Raw genomic sequence first — 18,533 nt, forward strand, 5'->3', positions numbered from 1 at the left:
GTCACTTTTGTGAGTGTAGTACATCACCTCTCTTTCCATTAGGAAATATGTAACGTTAGTTGGAAAGTACCAGTTGTGAGAGATTTGAAATGATTACACTCCTCAAAACACCAACCAAGTCAAACTACCAGCACAGGCAATTAATTTTTACTATAAAAATAGGGGTCTGTATAGAATTTGAGATTAGTTCATGTAGGTGCCATTTAAAGAAGCTAAGAGTGTATCTTTTGCTGCTTCAGTTATTTTGTCTCAACTATTTTAACTACCCTATTTAACTTCCTGGTGCTTGGACTTCCCTTTTCTGCTTGCAGCTTCAATTCATTTTATCTGCATCCAGTATTTCATCTCTGTGTTTATATTTTCAGTCTTACAACCTCTATATAAAAGTATAAAAAACAACAAATGTAGTTGGGGTTATGCCTGGGCCAAAGCCATTATCACATGGATATGAGAATTGTGTTTGGGCCTGTGGTAGTGTAGACAAGGCATGGCCTAACCTACTTGTAAGTTCAATAGCTATGGTTTTGGCCCCGGGACCAAAGTATATTTAAGTTTTTAGAATATTCTTTAAGATATATTGCTGCTGATTGGCCCAAGTTCAATATTTATTTTAATAAGGTGTTTTGATTTGTTTAGCTGTATGTTGCTCATATTTAGTTTTTGTTTAATTGTTTAGTTTTTGTGAGTGGAGGCGGACTAACCAAACTCATGCAGCTACTGTAAAGTCATGTGGCCTTTTTCATATTAGAGATATAATTATCATAATGTCAAATAACAGAAAACATGATAGTGGCGCACAAAAAAGAAAGAAAAAAAATTCATAGGTTTGGACCTCTGAAATTTAAGGACCTACCTATTGTATTTTATTGTAGTGATTTTATTAAGACTAGCTTCATCATGGCTTTTGTTTAAAAATCCTTGTTGCTGTTTGTTAACAATTTATAGCAGTGTGTGTTGTTTGGCTGCGTTTCATGCCATTGTGTCTCTTTTACTGTGTTAAAGTTCATTCTGGTCTGAATTTGTGGTCAATATTGCATGAACAGCACACAAAACTATTGTAAGACTATCTGATTTGAACGGGAACCATCTACACCCAGAGTTAGTAAAACATTTTCTTCACTTTGTCACTGTTTCTGCATTGTTGAAATCTTAGCGACTGTCACAGAAAATAAAAATGTTAAAAGTTTGACATGACCAACAGCATAATTTCAGTTGCTGCACAGGCGCAATGAAACGCAGCTACTTCTCATATGGACAAACTGATTAGTTGCATTTCTCAATTAGAACCTCTCATTAGCACAGTAGCTCCAAACATACTACTGACAGCTGTCAGAAATTGGTAAGGAGAACTCAAGTGCGGATGATTTATAAAATGAGCTGTCATGGCATCCTCTGCGGGGAAGAGGGACATCCTTAGCCGAGCGTTGAGGCAGAGCGACGTCCTTAGTGGGGCAGGGAGGGTGGGATCCTGTCCCAGCCTGGTCTCTAGCCATTCCAGCATGGTGTTGGTCCATTACCTCATCTCATGCTGTTCTCAAATCAGGCAGTCCCTATCCAGGAGCCCCTGCCCCACCTATCCACTCAAAAAAAAAAAAAAATATCGGCTGCATCCGTTGGTCAGTCAAACTTTCTGTCAGTAATTGGTAATGGAGGCAGGTGCAAGTGGAGATAACTTCTTAAACAAAGCGCAAACAAAGCGATCCAAAGGATGAGCATAAGAACCATAAACATGGACTATTGATACAAGGCAAGAATCATACAAACTAGAAGCACACACGGAACAATGGCAAAAGCTTGACAAAGGGTGCTACACAATACAGGACTTATTATACCACAACATGATTCAGGTGCACTTGATCTCTTGTAGGGTGTGCTGATGGGTATTTTAAGTCTTTTTGGCGCTACCCGGACAACTTCAAAAGAAATACAACATAAAACAAAGGGAACTTGAGTTACAGTAACACACAAGACATTATTATTGAAGCAAAAAAAAAAAAGTTATCCAACACCTGTCACCCATGGGAAAAACGCATTGCCACTTTAAACTGAAAATCTTGTTGTGCCACCTTTAGAAGCAATGATTCAACCAAACACATCCGATAACTGGTAATCCATCTTTCACAGCACTGTGGTTGACTACTGACTCACTCTTTTTGCAGAATTGCTTTAGTTCAGCCACATTGGCAGGTTTTCGAGCATGAACTGCCCATTTAGGATCCTGCCACAGCATCTCAATTGGTTCAAGTGAGGATTTTGACAAGGCCACTGCAAAACATTCATTTTTTTTTTTTTTTTTTTTTTTTTTAACCATTCAGAGGTAGATTTACTCCTATGCTTTGGATCATTGTCTTGCTGTATAATCCAGTTGCACTCACACCATCACACTGCTACCACCATGCTTGACTGCAGGTATGATATTTTTTTTGTGGAATTCTATGTTACAGAATTTATGCCAGATGTAACAGAACCACTGTCTTCCAAACAGTTCAACAATTCATAAAGTTCTCCCACCATTCAATTTAGAATTGTGCATCAGGTTGAAACCTTTCAACTGATGATGTGACCTACTTCTTCTCTCGTCAGCTGTAGCATATACAGGTTATTAAATGTGCGAGTGTATCTGTTGCTATGTTCCCTGAAACCCACAGACCAGCAACAACGTCCACGGGTCACAACAAAGCTTTCTCACGGTCGTGAAAACAGAATTAGCACAAACTCTGAAAACAGTGCTAACACTGAGTGCAAAGTGAAATGTAATCAACTGCGCAGGTTTATTTATTTTTTTAAAAAAAATGAGAAACCTACTTCTTGTTTCATTTTTTACTTCATAAAATGTTCTCACAAATATCATCACCATGGAAGAGCGGATGAATCCTGCTGTGACACGGAAGTGATGCACTTGTGCATAGATGTAATAAACTTGCACATAGACGCATGTGTGCATTTTAGAGAAAACTACAATTGTGCTGGGTCTCCCCTACATGGTAATAAAGAAATTAAAAAGTGTATAAGATTAAACTATAAAGGAAAATAGAAATGAACAATACTGTTTTATACACCACAATGCCATGTTTTATTAGCATTTTTTTTTTTTTACATTATTAATGTAATGATAGGCATATGCTGGATACTGATGTTATGAACATCCTTCGTGCACAGTGACAGAAGCTGTTTCCGCTGCGGTGGGTTTTTTTCCTTTATTAATAGAAGATGAAACCAGCTAGTGCTTGACCATAAAAACCAAACTGTAACAGAGTCATTTAGAGACATACGCAGCCAGTGCAATGATGCACAGAAAGGTGTAACTTGTTCTTTCTTTCTTGTACGTGTTAATACTCTGTTAATACTGCAGCATCTTGGACGCAATCTGCTTATCCTGGGTTTTGATAATTCTGTAAACAAAGCATTGTGTTAGTCTGGAAATGTAATTTGAAGCCTTTTGTGTGTCTGTTAACTGAACTGCGGTCTAGTGTGTTCTGCACAAATAATACAGCCTAAAAACAGCAAAGTCCTGAAACAGGTTTTGTTTAACTATGGATAAGATGACTAGTCAGCTAATTTTTTTGAAGTAGTGGTCACCTATTAATCATCATGCAACTAGTATATAAAATACAGGATATAATTGGATAAGATAATTTGATCATTTCACCTGAGTGGTGTGCTGTCTCGTCCATCATAACGGTCCTTCACACTTTTTAACCGGTGCGTTTTTCCTCGCTTTGGGTAATGGTGGAAGTTGTTCCTCTTCATCATCTATTGGAGCTGGTGGAGGCCGAGTGCGCTTCTTCTTCCTGCTTCCTGCTTGAGGTCCTTCTTGGGCAGAAACCTTGTCATAGGTGTCTGGAAGCACCAGCTGATGTCTTGCTGTTGGTTTTGCTGTTTGCTCTTGCTGTTTTTGTTGACCAGGAAATGAAGAGATGTTGATGTAGTTCAGTCTGTACTCTTTTTCATTTGGGAAATGATAAAGGATATATCATTACGAAACATATTTATCCTTCATGAAATAATACAATCATGGAAATGTAGATGTGGCTCTTTACCAAACATCTGCTTAAATTACCTCTTTATTTACACCAGAATGCTTATTTCTATAAATTACTCAATAATCATTAACAAATTATCTTGCTGAATCATTATATTTTTACTGTGCTCTTTCAACATTTGTCTTTGGGCCCCATTTATCAAGTTGGATATGGGATGCATTTAATTACTGTATGAGCTGTATGCATGGATAAATAACTGTGGGAGCATTTCCACAAGACATTTAGTAGTCATGAAAATCATATATTGGCAGAAAAAAATAGATTCCAAAGTCTACCTAATGTAAATCAAAACAGCTTCAAATCACACAATTACCATGGATTACTGTTCATCTATATATGGATTAATTATATCCAAATGGAAAAACTCGTCACAGTAGTGAATCTTCCCAGAAGTGCCTGACTTTACAAAATTCCTCCAAGAGCACAGCAACGACTCATCCATAAAGTCACAAAAGAGCCAAGGACAACATCAAATGACCTACAGACCTCTCTTGCATCAATAAAGATTCATGACTGTTCATGACTCCACTATCAGAAAGACGCTGGGCAAAAATGGCATCCATGGAAGAGTGGCGAGGTGAAAACCACTGCTAACCCAGAAGAACATTAAGGCTCGTCTGAATTCTGTCAAAGCACACCTTGATGATCCTCAACCCTTTTGGGAGAATGTTCTGTGAACTGGTGAGTTGACAGTGGAATTGGCATAAACCAAACACAGATTTCCACAAAAATAAAATCAAACATGGTCAAGCCTGGTGGTGGAAGTGTGATGGTGTGGGGATCCTTAGCTGCTTCAGGGTCTGGGCAACTTGCAATAATTGAGGGAAACATTAATTCTGCTCTCTACCAGAAAATCCTAAAGGAGAATATCCGGTCTTCAGTCTGTAAATTGAAACTCAAGTGCACTGGATTATGCAGCAAGACAATGATCCAAAGCATAGGAGTAAATCCTAATCCTAGAAATAAGTGAAAGACTGATCTCAAGTTATCAGAAGCGTTTGGTTGCAGTTATTGCTGCTAAAGGTGGCACAACCAGATTTTAAGTTTAAGGTGGCAATTCGTTTTTTTACATGGGTGATGGATAACTTTTTTTCACTTCAATAAATGAAAAAAAAACAAAACAAAACAAAAAAAAAACTGCATTGTGTGTTTACCCAGGTTGCATTTCTTTTATGTTGTATTTCATTTGAATATCTAAAACTATTTAGTATGAGATATACAGAATAAATGAGGAAATACTTTTCCACAGCACAGTACATACAAGTACAAAGTGAAAAGACATTGTGTGTAAGTTTGAAATGGATATATGCACTGGAAGAACAAGATAAAGGATGCTTAGTCGTGTCTTGAACAGTATATAATCTTGTTTTGAAGGCTCCATCTTCAGGGCCTTCCTACATGTGCTTCTTTAATGTATGAAACTGCTCTCCAGGATCCTGAAATTGTGACAATGGTCTTTTTCTCTTCCTGAAATAACATGTAAGCCTTCTCTACCTGTGTCACAGGATGATTTATATCAGCAGTTTCTTTTAGGATTTCCTGCCTGTGCAGTTATACTTTCTCAAGATTGATGAAGTAGAAATAGCACATTTTTATGTCCTGAGAACCATACAACAGCATATAAGTTGAGTTCCTGTTTAACAAAACCACAACCACAAACAACAACAACAGTACAGTATGTAAAAACTAACTGGTAAAGAGGAATCTCATTTGATATTTCAAGGCTTGTTTTAGAATGTATGCCTCAAAGAGAATAGCTGGAAATTGTATTTTATGTTTTAATTTAGAAGGTGTATAATGTTTAATCACTTTAATAATTTGAAAAAAAATCACAGGAAATAATAATCATTTCACAAAATCTAAGACTGAGCTCACCTCGCTGTTGTTTCACTCTGCGTTTACATTGACGACAGGCAACAGTCACTAGCACAATTGTCAATAACAGTACGAGACCTCCACCAGCAAAGATGCTGATCATGGTCCAACGGTCTAAACCATAGAGTGTATCGGAACCTGAGCAAAATTCAATCATTATTTTTGGTTAATAAGATTTTATAGCATACTCACAGATGATGAGATAATCAAATTAAGAGATAAATATTTAATTTCCAAAATTAAAGTGCATGAAAATTACTTACATGCTGCTTCTACTGGATCACTTGTGCTTTTATGAACTGGATTCTGGGCAGTACATGTATACTCTGATTTATCCACCTCTGCATTTATTGAGAAGTTTAATACGTTCTTCAATTCTTTCCCATTTTTGTGCCAGCTGTAAGATATAGCTGATCTTTGATCTTTGTCAACTTCAACATCACATCTGAAGTCAACTTTCTCATCCTGACATGTAATAGTCACTCTTGGCTTTGGGACTTTTGCTGGTAAATATGGAAGGACAGCATCATGAGTATATTCATGCAGTATTCAGCATTATAAATTATTTCAGATTTATATATTTTAAATACCAAATGTTAAGCATTATGTTAAAATGAAATAATATTGTATTGGAGATATGGTGTAAGATATCTAAATTTGTCATGAGAATAAGTGTAAATTTTCACCACATCCATCAAAAGAGAGAAATATATTTGCAGCAAAATAGCATTTATAATTCCAAATATCTTACCATAAACACAGACGATTTCTGTGCATGATTTTACGTTGGTGCCATTCACATCAAATACGTCAACACCGTATGTCCCAGAATAACTCAGGTTCACATGTTGGAGCTCCAGGGAATCATTTTTGACGCTCCCTGGTCCCTCTTGTTTGTTATTCTTTTTGCGGACTACCACTTTATTGTCTTTTTTTATAGTGAATCGATCATCATCCTTAAGCGGCCTGTCAGTCAGTTTAAAGGTGAGACTGCCCCCTTCTAATATATTTTTCTGACATGTGCTACAGTCTGTCAATAAAAAATGTACAGAGATTTAAAGCAATAATGAAATTTACGTTTGATGTATATGTGACACAATATAATACTTAATACAAGACACACAACCACTATAATATTTCAGATGAATTCTTACTAGAAACCATTAGTACAGTTTGAAACAATTATCACAATCTTAATTACAACTTCATGGCAAACTTGCATGAAAAAACATTCACTGATGCCAAATTACTGACAAAAAATAAGGATACAGTAAATAGATACAGTGCCTCCACTAATATTGGCACCCTTGGTAAATAGAAGGCTGTGAAAAATTGTCTTTATTGTTTAACCTTTTGTTAACAAAATTCACAAAAATACTCTGCTGTCATGGATATCAAAAATTTGCAAATACAACAGGTTTATCCAAAAAATATCTTGGTTAAATATAGGTGTGCAACAATTATTGGCACCCTTTTAGTCAATACTTTGTGCTACCTCCCTTTGCCAAGATAACAGCTCTGAGTCTTCTCCTATAATGCCTGATGAGGTTGGAGAATATATGGCAAGGGATCTGAGACCGTTCCTCGGATCTCTCCAGATCCTTCACATTTTCAGGTGCACGTTGGTGGACTCTCCTCTTCAGTTCACCCTACAGGTTTTCTATGGGGTTAAAGTCAGGGGACTGGGATGGCCATGGCAGGACCTTGATTTTGTGGTCAGTAAACCATTTGTGTGTTGATTTTGATGTATGTTTTGGATCACTGTCCTGCTGGAAGATCCAACCACGGCCCATTTTAAGTTTTCTGGCAGAGGCAGTCAGGTTTTCATTTAATATCTGTTTATATTTGATAGAGTCCATGATGCCATGTATCCTAACAAAATGTTCAGGTCCTCTGGCAGAAAAACAGCCCCAAAACATTAAAGAGCCACCACCATATTTAACCGTGGGCATGAGGGACTTGTCCATATGGCTACCTCTCTGTGTGCACCAAAACCACCTCTGGTGTTTATTACCAAAAAGCTCTATTTTGGTTTCATCTGATCATAGAACCCGATCCCATTTGAAGTTCCAGTAGTGTCTGGCAAACAAGACGCTCGAGTTTGTTTTTGGTTGAGAGTAGATGCTTTTTTCTTGAAACCCTTCCAAACAACTTCCGATTGTAGTTTTGGAGACTTTCTGACCCTGAGACACAACTAACTTCTGCAATTCTCCAGCTGTGATCCTTGGAGATGTTTTGTCCACTCGAACCATCATCTTTACAGTGCAGTGAGACGATATAGACTGGAACTTCTTAATTATTGCCCTGATGGTGGAAATGGGCATTTTCAATGCTTGTGCGATTTTCTTCTAGCCACTAACCATTTTGTGAAACTCAACAATAAATTTAAAATATAAAAATAAAATAACAGAAGCAGAGAGTGCTACACTGGTGTCTTTATATAGCCACTGATGCTGATTGGATAAACTGGAGGTAAACATCAAATTATGACGACGAAATACTCCAAGGCACTCACACGATGAAGTAAAAAGCCTGTAAGTGACTGGGCTAAATCATTAAAAACAATTAAAAGTGTAGATCTACGTATTTCGCCTACACAGCCTTTTTGAGGATGAAGAAGGCTGAAGAAGGCTTTGTAGCCGAAACACGTAGATCTGTATTCATATGTATGATTCAAATGAAGAAAAGTACATCGTAAGGACCAGTCTGATTTGGCGATTAATTAAAACATTAAAATGATTGTTGAAACAGAAAATCTTGACCTACCTGTTAAGGTAAATAGAGTCAGGAAACACAGGAATAAGACTATAACACTGCCTTTGGCGTTCATCGTTCTTGTAAAGAATTTCGGAGACAAATGGAGAAAACAGTTTAAGTTTTCTGTTTTGAGTTGGGGGTGTGTTCTTGCAAAAGGCAGGACAGGATGCATTTTTTTGTCACTAAACACAGCAGAATGTCTCCACCTTTAGGTCAGCTCGGCTCCCGGTCAGAGTGTATGACATGGAAGCAGTGAGAAAATAGAAACACTTCTGAATGGGGACGTTCACTTGTGTGTGCAATGCATCACCTCTCTTTCCATTAACCACAACACAGCCACATGCGGTGGCTATCAAACTGGTATGCTAACACAGACACTTCATTTCTACAGTGAAATAGGGGTTTAAATGGATTTCTAAGATTAGATTATGAGGGTGGCAACTAAAGATACTAAAACATAGAGTCTGCCTTTTGCTTTTTCAGTTATTTTGTCTCGACTGCTTTACCTACACTACTTTACTTACCTGGTGTTTGGGCTTCATTTCTCCCTCCGCAGCTTCAGTTAATTTCGTTCTTATTTGTATCTGTTGTTCCACCTCATATGATAACAGATGTGACATTCCTCCTCAGATGGTACTCATAAATCTCTTTAAAACCGTGTTGTATTGTAAAACAGCATTGGAATGGTCACTTGCTCAAATAAATGTATTCTTTACTTGATTATATTTTGTTTGTTGGTACAAATTTTTTGAGGACGAGTGCCTTCTACAACAGCAACTAGTCATGCATTTTAACCTCATATTTGTAATGAAGACTAATGAACATTAATGAACATTTATTGAAGAATCCTATTCAGATACCAGACATGTTCACAAGTTCCTGTAATAAAGCCCACAAGGTTTTACTTAAATCATTTAATTTTTATGCACAATCAAAAATCTATTACAGCTAATAAATATGCAAATATCTTTTCATATATTTGAAATATTGTAAAAAACAAATTTGAAATTTTCAGACATTTTCATTTAAAAGATAAATGAGGTCTGTGGTTGGAGACTGATCGTTGATGAAGGCAAACACAGACTGTCTATACCTGTCTACATAACAGGTGTTAAGGCCTGTTCACACCGGGAAGTTTTTTTCAGCGTGTTAAACTGTTAGTTTTTCGCCATTTTTTTTTTGTGTTTGCACACATGCGTTAAACACGAGCAATGCGCTGAATGAAAGTGCAAATTCAGTCCCTGACAGTAGATGGCGCTTATTGAAAAGCAGAAATACCCTGGGACAAGATAGCACTGCACAACTTTCCGTTTCTGACACCCGCTAATCACTGAGGAGAAGAGAGCCAGTATTTGTGTTTGCCGTTCACACACTTTTTTTTTTTTTGTGAACAGAAAATGGATTTTTCAAGCAGCAGCAGTAGCAGTACAATATACTTTTTTTTTTTTTTTTTTTTAAATAAGTAATGATTTGAATTATTTCAAAGTCACAGCAATAGCATTGACATACTTATGGGAAGTCCCTAATTATACATTTTTTTAAATACATTTTTTTGGGAGGGGGTGGGTAGGTATAAGGCCTCTATTGTTGTGGCCAAAAATGTTAATGTTCCTGCAAATTGATGAAGTGTTGAATATGAATAGTCTTTTTTGTGGTCAATATGATAATACAACAATGCAATAATGGGGCACTTAGCTATTTGATTAATACATATATGCAAATATATGCCAGGTGCAAAATAAATACAATGGACTATCAAGCAACAGATTATCGTTGAGCAGAGATGGGAAACATTTGCAGGGAAGAGACAAAGAATAACTCTGAGACATAAAATAAATTGACGCCACGCGTGGGTCTGAACACACCTGTTGACAGCCATTGATTTAGACATGAACCATTTAACACGCTGAAAAAAAACGTCCCGGTATGAACAAGCCTTTAGGATGAGCTTACTGAGTATTTCAGACTGGGTTGAATAAACCGAACTTTATTTAAGCTTTATTTATAAAGTTAAGGCTCTGGGTTACTGATCAGAAGGTCGGGGGTTCAGGCCCCAGCACTGCTAAGCTGCCACTCTTGGGCTGTTGAGCAAGACCCTTAACCCTCTCTGCTCCAGGGGTGCTGTGACATGGCTGACCCTGCGCTCTGACCCCAACTTCCTGACATGCTCGGGTATGCGAAGAAAGCAATTTCACTGTGCTGTAATGTATACGTGATCAATAAAGACTCATTATATATAGCACCTTTCACACAGTGCTTAAATCTGTAAAACTGTACAGGAACAATAAAATAACATCATATTATAAGATAATACTATAATATCATATAGTAAAAAACTATAAATAAGATATAACATATAAGATAAACAGTCACCAACATATTCACCAACCTTCCCACTTGTGAGTCAGGGTGTAAAAAAAAAAAAAAAATCAACCTGTCAACTGTAGCCTACACTAAATGTGCGTGTCTGTTGTTAAGTTGCCAGGTATTTAACACTCTCATCAATATAAACAACAATTTTATTTATTTATTTATTCATTTTTGCTTTTCGGCTGTTTCATTTTTTTTTTTTATTACAGCCATGATCAATTCTGAAAGTAGCCCGGAAACACCACCCATGACCTTTTAAATTTCACCAGCATCTGTATTTTCAAATGAGCCTAATTCGGCAGGAAAACCACAGACCCAACAAAACTAAGATCAGGTTTGTCACAAAGTTACAAACAAACAGAATTACCTCTAAAAACAACACTAACATTTAGCGCAGAGAAAGCTCTAATCAACTGCACAGGTGGATTGTCTAAGATAAATTTCCCAGAGGGGTGTGTGTGTGTGTGTGTGTGTGTGTGTGTGAACTGGTAGTCCCATCCAGGATGTGTTACTGCCTCGTGCCCAGTTTTCCCAGGACAGTGTATGAATCCACCGTGACACTGACAAGGATAAAGCTGTTACTGAACACGAGTGATCAAGAGGTGTGGGTTGGAAGTTATTGAGTGAAGCTGTGTAAATTGTTCATTCTTAACGCCTCGTCATCTGTAACTGGGAAAAGGACAGGATTTATTATTAGAAAAGCACATTTATCATATTAATTAATACAGTCACAGACATGCAGATGTGGCTGTTAACCAACATCTGCCTAAATGACCTCTATATTTGTGCCTGACTGATTACTGCATTAAATTACCCAATAATCTTGAATTAAAACAAATGATCTCTTTGTGTCTCTACAGCAGAATGGCTTTACTGTTTACATTCAATATCTGTCACGGGACCTCATTCATCACGCTGGATATGAACAGATTTATTCATAAAGCATTCTTAGGATTATTTTCACAAGAAATTTGGTATTCATGAAAATCCCATTATTCGAAAAACAAATAAAAACATTTATTAGCTGTACGGGAATTAGTTAATGATGCAAAATAGCTAACACAGATAGTGAGAGGCACCTGAAAAACTCATGAAAGCTTTACATTACAAAGAAAAACAGGACAGCAAAGACACTCTTGACCATTCACCTAAATTAACATAAGCAAATTTTCGTGTGTTTATGGTGTTATAATTTTGCTTTCAAGCTGTTAAATTTCCGAGTGGACAAAAGCACCTGCTCTATGACAAGAAGAGATATGGGGGTGAGTAGGGGGAAAAAGTAAAAATATTGTTACTCCATCCTCTTAACTGCTAGAGACTTAGTCTTGACGAATTTTGAACATTAATCCACTTATACAATAGTGCATGGGTTCATGGGGCACAACAGAAAAGTGTTGTCCTGTCATCTGTCTATTGAGTTCAAGTCCCAATGGTGCCACTGTCAGTAATCTGGGGTCTAACTTTCTCTCCCTTGTTAATTGCACACTATACAAGCATAGGCATCTGGGAGTTGAAGCATGCAGAAATCATCAGACCCAACGAGACTAATTAGGAAGTGTGTTTCCTATTTTAATTTAGCAATGCGCATAATATTTTATTTCATTTTTTTTTAAATTGCAAAACAATAATAATAATATAAAAAAATAAAAATCATTTTACAAAATCTAAGACTGAACTTACCTTGCTGTTGTTCTTTGCATTTACAGACACAGCAGAAAACAGTCATCAAACACTTTATGAGAGTCCATCCCCTAGCTAAGCTCATGATCTTAGCGTTATAGTCAGAATTTCCAATCAGCATAGCAACAGTGAAACCTGGGCAAAATTACAATCTTTATGTTTCATCAATAAGACTATATATGCATTCTCACAGACCATGATATAAATCAAATCAAGCAAGAAATATTTAAGCTGATTGTAGAGCCTGCTTAAAATCAAAGTGAATGAAAACTATTTATTAAATGCTGTGTCCATTGGATCACTTGTGCTTGTATAGACTGGATTCTGGGCAGTACATGTATACTCTGATTTGTCTCTCTCAACATTTATTGAGATGTAAGATATATCCGAACGTTGATCTCTGTCACCTAACCAGGTTAAAGATGAGTATGTCCCCTTCTAATATATATTTTCTGACCTGTGATATGCAATGTAATAGTTCAACAAACAAAAACATGTCTGCTGAATTCTTTCTAGAAACCATTGGTACAGTCTTGAAACAATAATCACAATCTTAATCACAACTTCATGTCCAAGAAAATCCTAAGCAGTTTTAATTAACTAATTGAAACAGAAAAACTCACTCAATATCACAAAAACAGTAAGTACATAAGAGTCTTCACATGAGAGGTTTCACTATTAAAAAAACAAACAGGAAAACAAAGACCAGTCGGATATGGTGATTAACTAAAACATTAAATTGATGATTGAAACACAGAAATTCCTGACCTACCTGTTATGGTAAATAGAGTCAGGAAACAGAGGAATAAGACTATAGCACTGCCTTTGATGTTCATCTTTCTTCTAAAGAATTTCAGTGACAAAAACAGTTTTCTGATTTGAGTTGGACGTGTGTTCATGTAAAATGTAGCACGTGATGCATTTCTATCAAAACAGGGCAAGATGTCTCCACCTTTTGGTTGGCTTGGCTCCCAGTACGAATACTGAATATAATGTGGAAACAGTGAGAAAATAGAAGCACTTCTGCAGCTGAATTCAATAGATTGAATACCTTTTATTGTCATTGCACAACTGTATAATGAAATTAAACAAAAGTATAAAAATATAAATAGTCAATAAAAAAATAAATAAAAATTAGATTAAAAAAAAAATCGTAGTATTATTGCACAACCTGTAACTTATAATGTATAGTCTCCCTGTTAATTAGAGCTCAGTTCTTTGATGGCGCTCGGATGAAAATTGTTCAGGAGTCTGGAGGTGTGCGTTTAAGAGACTGATAGTGCTTTCCAGAGGGTAGCAGAGTGAAGAAGTGGTTGTTGGGGTGAGAGGAGTCCTTTATTACATTTCTGGCCCGACTTAAACATCTGGTTCTGTAAATGTCCTCAAGTGAAGGCAACTGTGAGCTTGTGATTTTCTGTGCTGAGCTTTTTTCTCGACGGTGCAACCAACATACCTCACCAGGATGCCGTAGGTTAGTATGTTTTCGACAGAGTAGTGGTAAAAGTTCACAAGCAGCTACTCAGACAGATTGGTTTTCATCAGTGTCCTCAAGAAGTACAGCCACTGCTGTGCCTTCTTCATTAGATTTGTGTTTACAGTCCATGTGAGGTCTTGGGAGATATGTATGTTGAGAATTTTAAAAGGTGGTCACCCTCTCCACCATTTCTCCCATGACGTACAGAGGGAAAGGTTCATTCTTCTGTTTTCTGAAATTAATAACGGGTTCCTTTATCTTGGAGGTGTTAAGTTGTTATTGGTACACCGTCCAGAAAGCTCAGCAACCTCCTCCCTGTAGTTGGACTCATCCCCATTTAATATTCGCCCCACCACAGTGATGTCGTCTGAAAACGTACTTAATTATTGTGTTTGTGCTATGGGTTGGTGTGCAGTCGTGAGAGTAGAGTGAGTAAAAGAGAGGACTCAGCACGCAAACTTGTGGAGCTCCAGTGCTGAGTGTGGATGAGTAATGGTCCCCAGTCTGACAGTCTGTGTTTGGTTTGTTAAAAAATCCTTAATCTGTATGCATATGTGGTCACTGACACCCAGGTTGAGCCGTTTGGTTTACATTCTGCTGGGATGACTGTATTAAATGCAGAACTAAAGTCCACAAACAGTATCCTCACAGATGTTCCCGGGTGCTCCAGATGAGTCATCGCAGTGTAGAGAGCTGTGTTGAGATGCATCATCTGTTGACCTATTGGCTCCATATGCAGACTGATGTTGATCCAGAGTGGGAGAAAGTGTCAATTTTATTTGTCTCAGAACTACCCTCTCAAAACACTTCATCACATTGGAGGTGAGAGCCACAGGTCTGTAAACATTAAGGTTGCTGATAGGCATTTTCTCTGGGACAGGCACGATAGTGGCCGACTTGAGGCAATTGTAGACAGTGCACATTGACAGTAAGAGATTAAAGATGCTGCAAAACACCTCCGCCAGCTCATCCACACAATCTCTGAGTTCCCTCCCAGGAATACCAGCCAAGTCTTTATGGTTCTCACAGATGGCTTTGTTTTCCTGATGAGAGGTTTATATACAGGTGTAAGAAAAAGGGATAGATGGTCGGACTGACCCAGGTGGGAAAGAGTAGTGATTTTGTATCCATACCCTATATTGTTGTAAACATGATCCAAACATTCCGCCCTCTCGTAGGGCATGTAACATGTTGGTAAAATTTAGGGAGGACAGTTTTCAGGTTGGCCTGATTAAAATCTCCAGCTATGATAAAAATTCCATTCCAGCATTCTGCAGTTTGTTAATGGCTGACAACAAAATGTCCAGTGCTAGCTTGGTATTGGCAATTGGTGGGATATATACAGCCATAACGATAACAGCCGTGAGCTCCCGCGGGAGGTAAAAAGGCCGGCATTTCAGTGTTACATAGTCTAATTGTGGCGAACAGTGTCTGCCTGTGATGGTAGCATTTGTACACCATGTTTTAGAGTAGATGCACATCCCCCCACCCTTTCCCTTACTGGAAGCACTGTTCCTTTCGGCACGATGCACTGTGCGGTCTGCTTGCACAATAGCTTCCTCTGGGATCCCTGGGTGGAGCCAGGTCTCAGACATTATCATGAATGAGCAGTCTTTCACCCTTTTATGTGCCTCAATGATCAGCTCCAGTTCTTCCATTATGTTGCTGAAGGATCAGGCATTGATGAGGAAAATGCTGGGCACCGCAGGCTTGTGAGGTGCTCTCTTTAGCCTTGTTTGCAGGCCCACATAGCAACCCCTCTTCTGTCTCCTTTCCCTATGCCGCCTCCTACGTTTTCCAGCCGGTATGATAATCCATGGAGACCCTATTGGACGAACAATTTCCCACTGAAATTGTTTGTTGTGATAATTGCGGATAAAGTTCAGTTCGCAATACAATGCTCCAATATTTAGCAGAACATCATAGTTGTATGTCGAGTTACTGATTGACAGACAGGCATACAAAAACAAAATGAACATAAGACAGAGAGAAAAGGTGCTGCATACATGCATGCCGCCATGTTGAATTTATGGACATGGCCGAGGTAAAGTTCAAAAAGCACATGGTCACTTGTGTGTGAGGTCCAAGTCCAATTCAAGTCTCAGTTCTATTTTTAGCAATAGTTCTTTCAGTTAGTTATTGTAATTAACAGTGTATAAGGCTAAAACAGTATTTAAATATTAAAACTGATTACTTCTACAGAATGTCTTGTTGAGTTATTAATAATTATGTAATAAAGCACACAAGGTTTTACTTAAATCATTAATTCAAAATTAAATTAAGTTCTCTCTCGCTATACTTAGTGACTATTAACCAGTGTTGGGTGTTACTCAAAAAGAGTAATCCACTACAGATTACTAATTACTACTTTAAAACTGTGATCTGATAACATTACTGCATCTAAAAAGTAATCAGATTACTAGTTACTTTACTTTCAAAACCTATCAAACCTACAAAAATATGCTACAAAGTGAAACTCGTAGTTCTTTCAGTAATTTTAGCATGCGTCAGTGTATGACACGATCAGAAAAAGTTGGATTTATCATAAAACTTGCCTCGGGTGTTGTCACTGTTTGTCGGAATACCAGACCGATAAAATATAAAACTTTTCTAACTAGGCTAGTTTGGTGTCGCTAGCCAAGGGAAGGCACAGCTATCATTGTATAAGCTGCTACAGTGCCATGTAGAGTACATTGTCTTTCCTTGCGCTCTGCTCATATCATGTTCACGTAAAGTGGAACTCATATAGACATTTAGACGCCTTGTTTTCCTGCTCAGTATCAGAGGATGTTAGTGTTTCAGTTTCAACCTCTTTACTGGTTAAAAAAAAAACAACATTTATTCATTTTTCCTCACACTGACTGTGAGCTAGTGTTTAGCAGAATTGAGAGACTTTCACCCAAAGAGTCACGAGTATTTCCACGGATTTTCCTGTAAACCCTGTCTGATTGGTCTCGCCTCAGTTCACTGAAGATATAAAATTACAACACTGCTGTCTTCTTTTACTGATGTTCAGTTACATAGTGTTATGTCCCACATAAATCTAGGGCAATAGGTAGACACAACAAAATGCTAAGGTTTGAAGAGCGTTGGTCTGAGCCCCGCCACAGCACCACAAGCAAACAAATTACTGTAACAAATTTTATTTACAGCTCATGAAGCAAAGACAAGGTTCAGGAGAGGGCAAAGTATTTTTTAAAAAAAAGTAATAATCTTACTGGGGAATTTTTAAAACCTCTAACTAAACTACCAAAGAAAAGAAATAACAGAGTTGTACCCTAATTCCATTCCTGGCCCCAAGATAGGGTTAAACAAAAATGGCACCCATCTCCCTGCAGCTTCCAAATAGACAACAATTAAGGTAACTAATAAACTTGGTATTAGCAGCCATAGCAATAAGACAAAAGAAACAATACAAATTACTACAATACCACAGAGAAGAGAAGAAGTTAAGCAGTTATGTTCAACAACAAGATAATAAACTGCAGGACCAGGCTGGACAAGCCACCACCAGCAGACTAGAGAAAACTTTTAGGAACACATTTCTCAAACTCTGGCAGTATCCTCTCTGTCTTTATGTCTCACTCTTGAGTTCTAAGCAGGTACAGCTGGGGGCAATCATCTACCTGCCAGACAGATTGAGCAGGAGGAGCCAAGGAGGAAACAGAGGGAGAAATGCAGAAAAAAAAACCTACACAAAACCACCATTAAAGAAAACCTCCGGGTTACGCATGTAACCCTGTTCCCTGAGCAGGGAACGAGACGTTGCGTTTAACAGTATGGGATCGCCTCTCGCGCTTGAAAATCATAAAATCATGCCTATTTATCGGCCTGCCTTGATCAGGTGACATGGCAATTAAGCGCATCGTGTGGTATAAATATGGCACCTGTCAACTGCGCCATCAGCCTCTATTATCTGAAGTGAAGACGCAATTCACAGGCCTGCCCTGGTATGACAAAGCTACGCAACGTCTCATTCCCTTCTCAGGGAACAGGGTCACATGCGTAACCCAGACTTCCCTTTCAAAGGGAACTCGACATTGCGTTTAGCATAACAGTACGTGAGAATACCCACTCCGTCATACCAAGGGTATGGCCTGTTCAAAAAGACCCAAGCCCGAGGGTCACTGCAAGACTGGAATGAATATCCAGGCTATAATAACGAATGAATGTGTGTGGCATAGACCACCCTGCAGCAGCACACACATCCTGTAAGGATACACCTTTGGACAAAGCCTTCGAGGAGGCAACCGCCCAAGTGGAATGAGCTCTTATGCCTAGAGGCGTAGTGAGACCGCGCGCCTCATAAGCAATAGAGATTGATTCCACTATCC

General features: G+C 38.0%; 1 protein-coding gene and 1 long non-coding RNA gene across 2 annotated transcripts; both read right to left on the reverse strand.

The window, feature by feature from the left end:
• Positions 1-2,148: 2,148 nt before the first annotated feature.
• LOC108274088 (SLAM family member 5) lies at positions 2,149-8,763 on the reverse strand. The gene is made up of 6 exons (XM_017483947.3): positions 8,685-8,763; positions 6,670-6,948; positions 6,182-6,421; positions 5,919-6,056; positions 3,650-3,942; positions 2,149-3,392 (listed from the first exon to the last, which is right to left on the reverse strand). Exons 1-5 carry the CDS (start codon positions 8,746-8,748, stop codon positions 3,674-3,676), a joined length of 990 nt encoding a protein of 329 aa, XP_017339436.2. The 5' UTR covers positions 8,749-8,763; the 3' UTR covers positions 2,149-3,392; positions 3,650-3,673.
• Positions 8,764-9,575: 812 nt separating this feature from the next.
• On the reverse strand, positions 9,576-13,687 carry LOC108274090 (uncharacterized). The gene is made up of 3 exons (XR_001814417.3): positions 13,498-13,687; positions 12,726-12,860; positions 9,576-11,714 (listed from the first exon to the last, which is right to left on the reverse strand). It is a non-coding gene; the product is annotated as an uncharacterized LOC108274090 (long non-coding RNA).
• Between the last annotated feature and the right edge of the window lie 4,846 nt (positions 13,688-18,533).

This window comes from Ictalurus punctatus, chromosome 13 (genome assembly GCF_001660625.3).
Source record: "Ictalurus punctatus breed USDA103 chromosome 13, Coco_2.0, whole genome shotgun sequence".
NCBI classification, from domain to species: Eukaryota; Metazoa; Chordata; class Actinopteri; order Siluriformes; family Ictaluridae; genus Ictalurus; species Ictalurus punctatus.

Excerpts from the sequence above, each read along its gene's own strand:
- LOC108274088 (XM_017483947.3), bottom strand. The coding sequence starts at position 8,748 with ATGAACGCCAAAGGCAGTGTTATAGTCTTATTCCTGTGTTTCCTGACT. Across the intron at positions 6,422-6,669 it reads AGAAATCGTCTGTGTTTATG|CAAAAGTCCCAAAGCCAAGA; the intron begins GTAAGATATTTG and ends CATATTTACCAG. Across the intron at positions 3,943-5,918 it reads CAGAGTGAAACAACAGCGAG|AGTACAGACTGAACTACATC; the intron begins GTGAGCTCAGTC and ends CAAATGAAAAAG.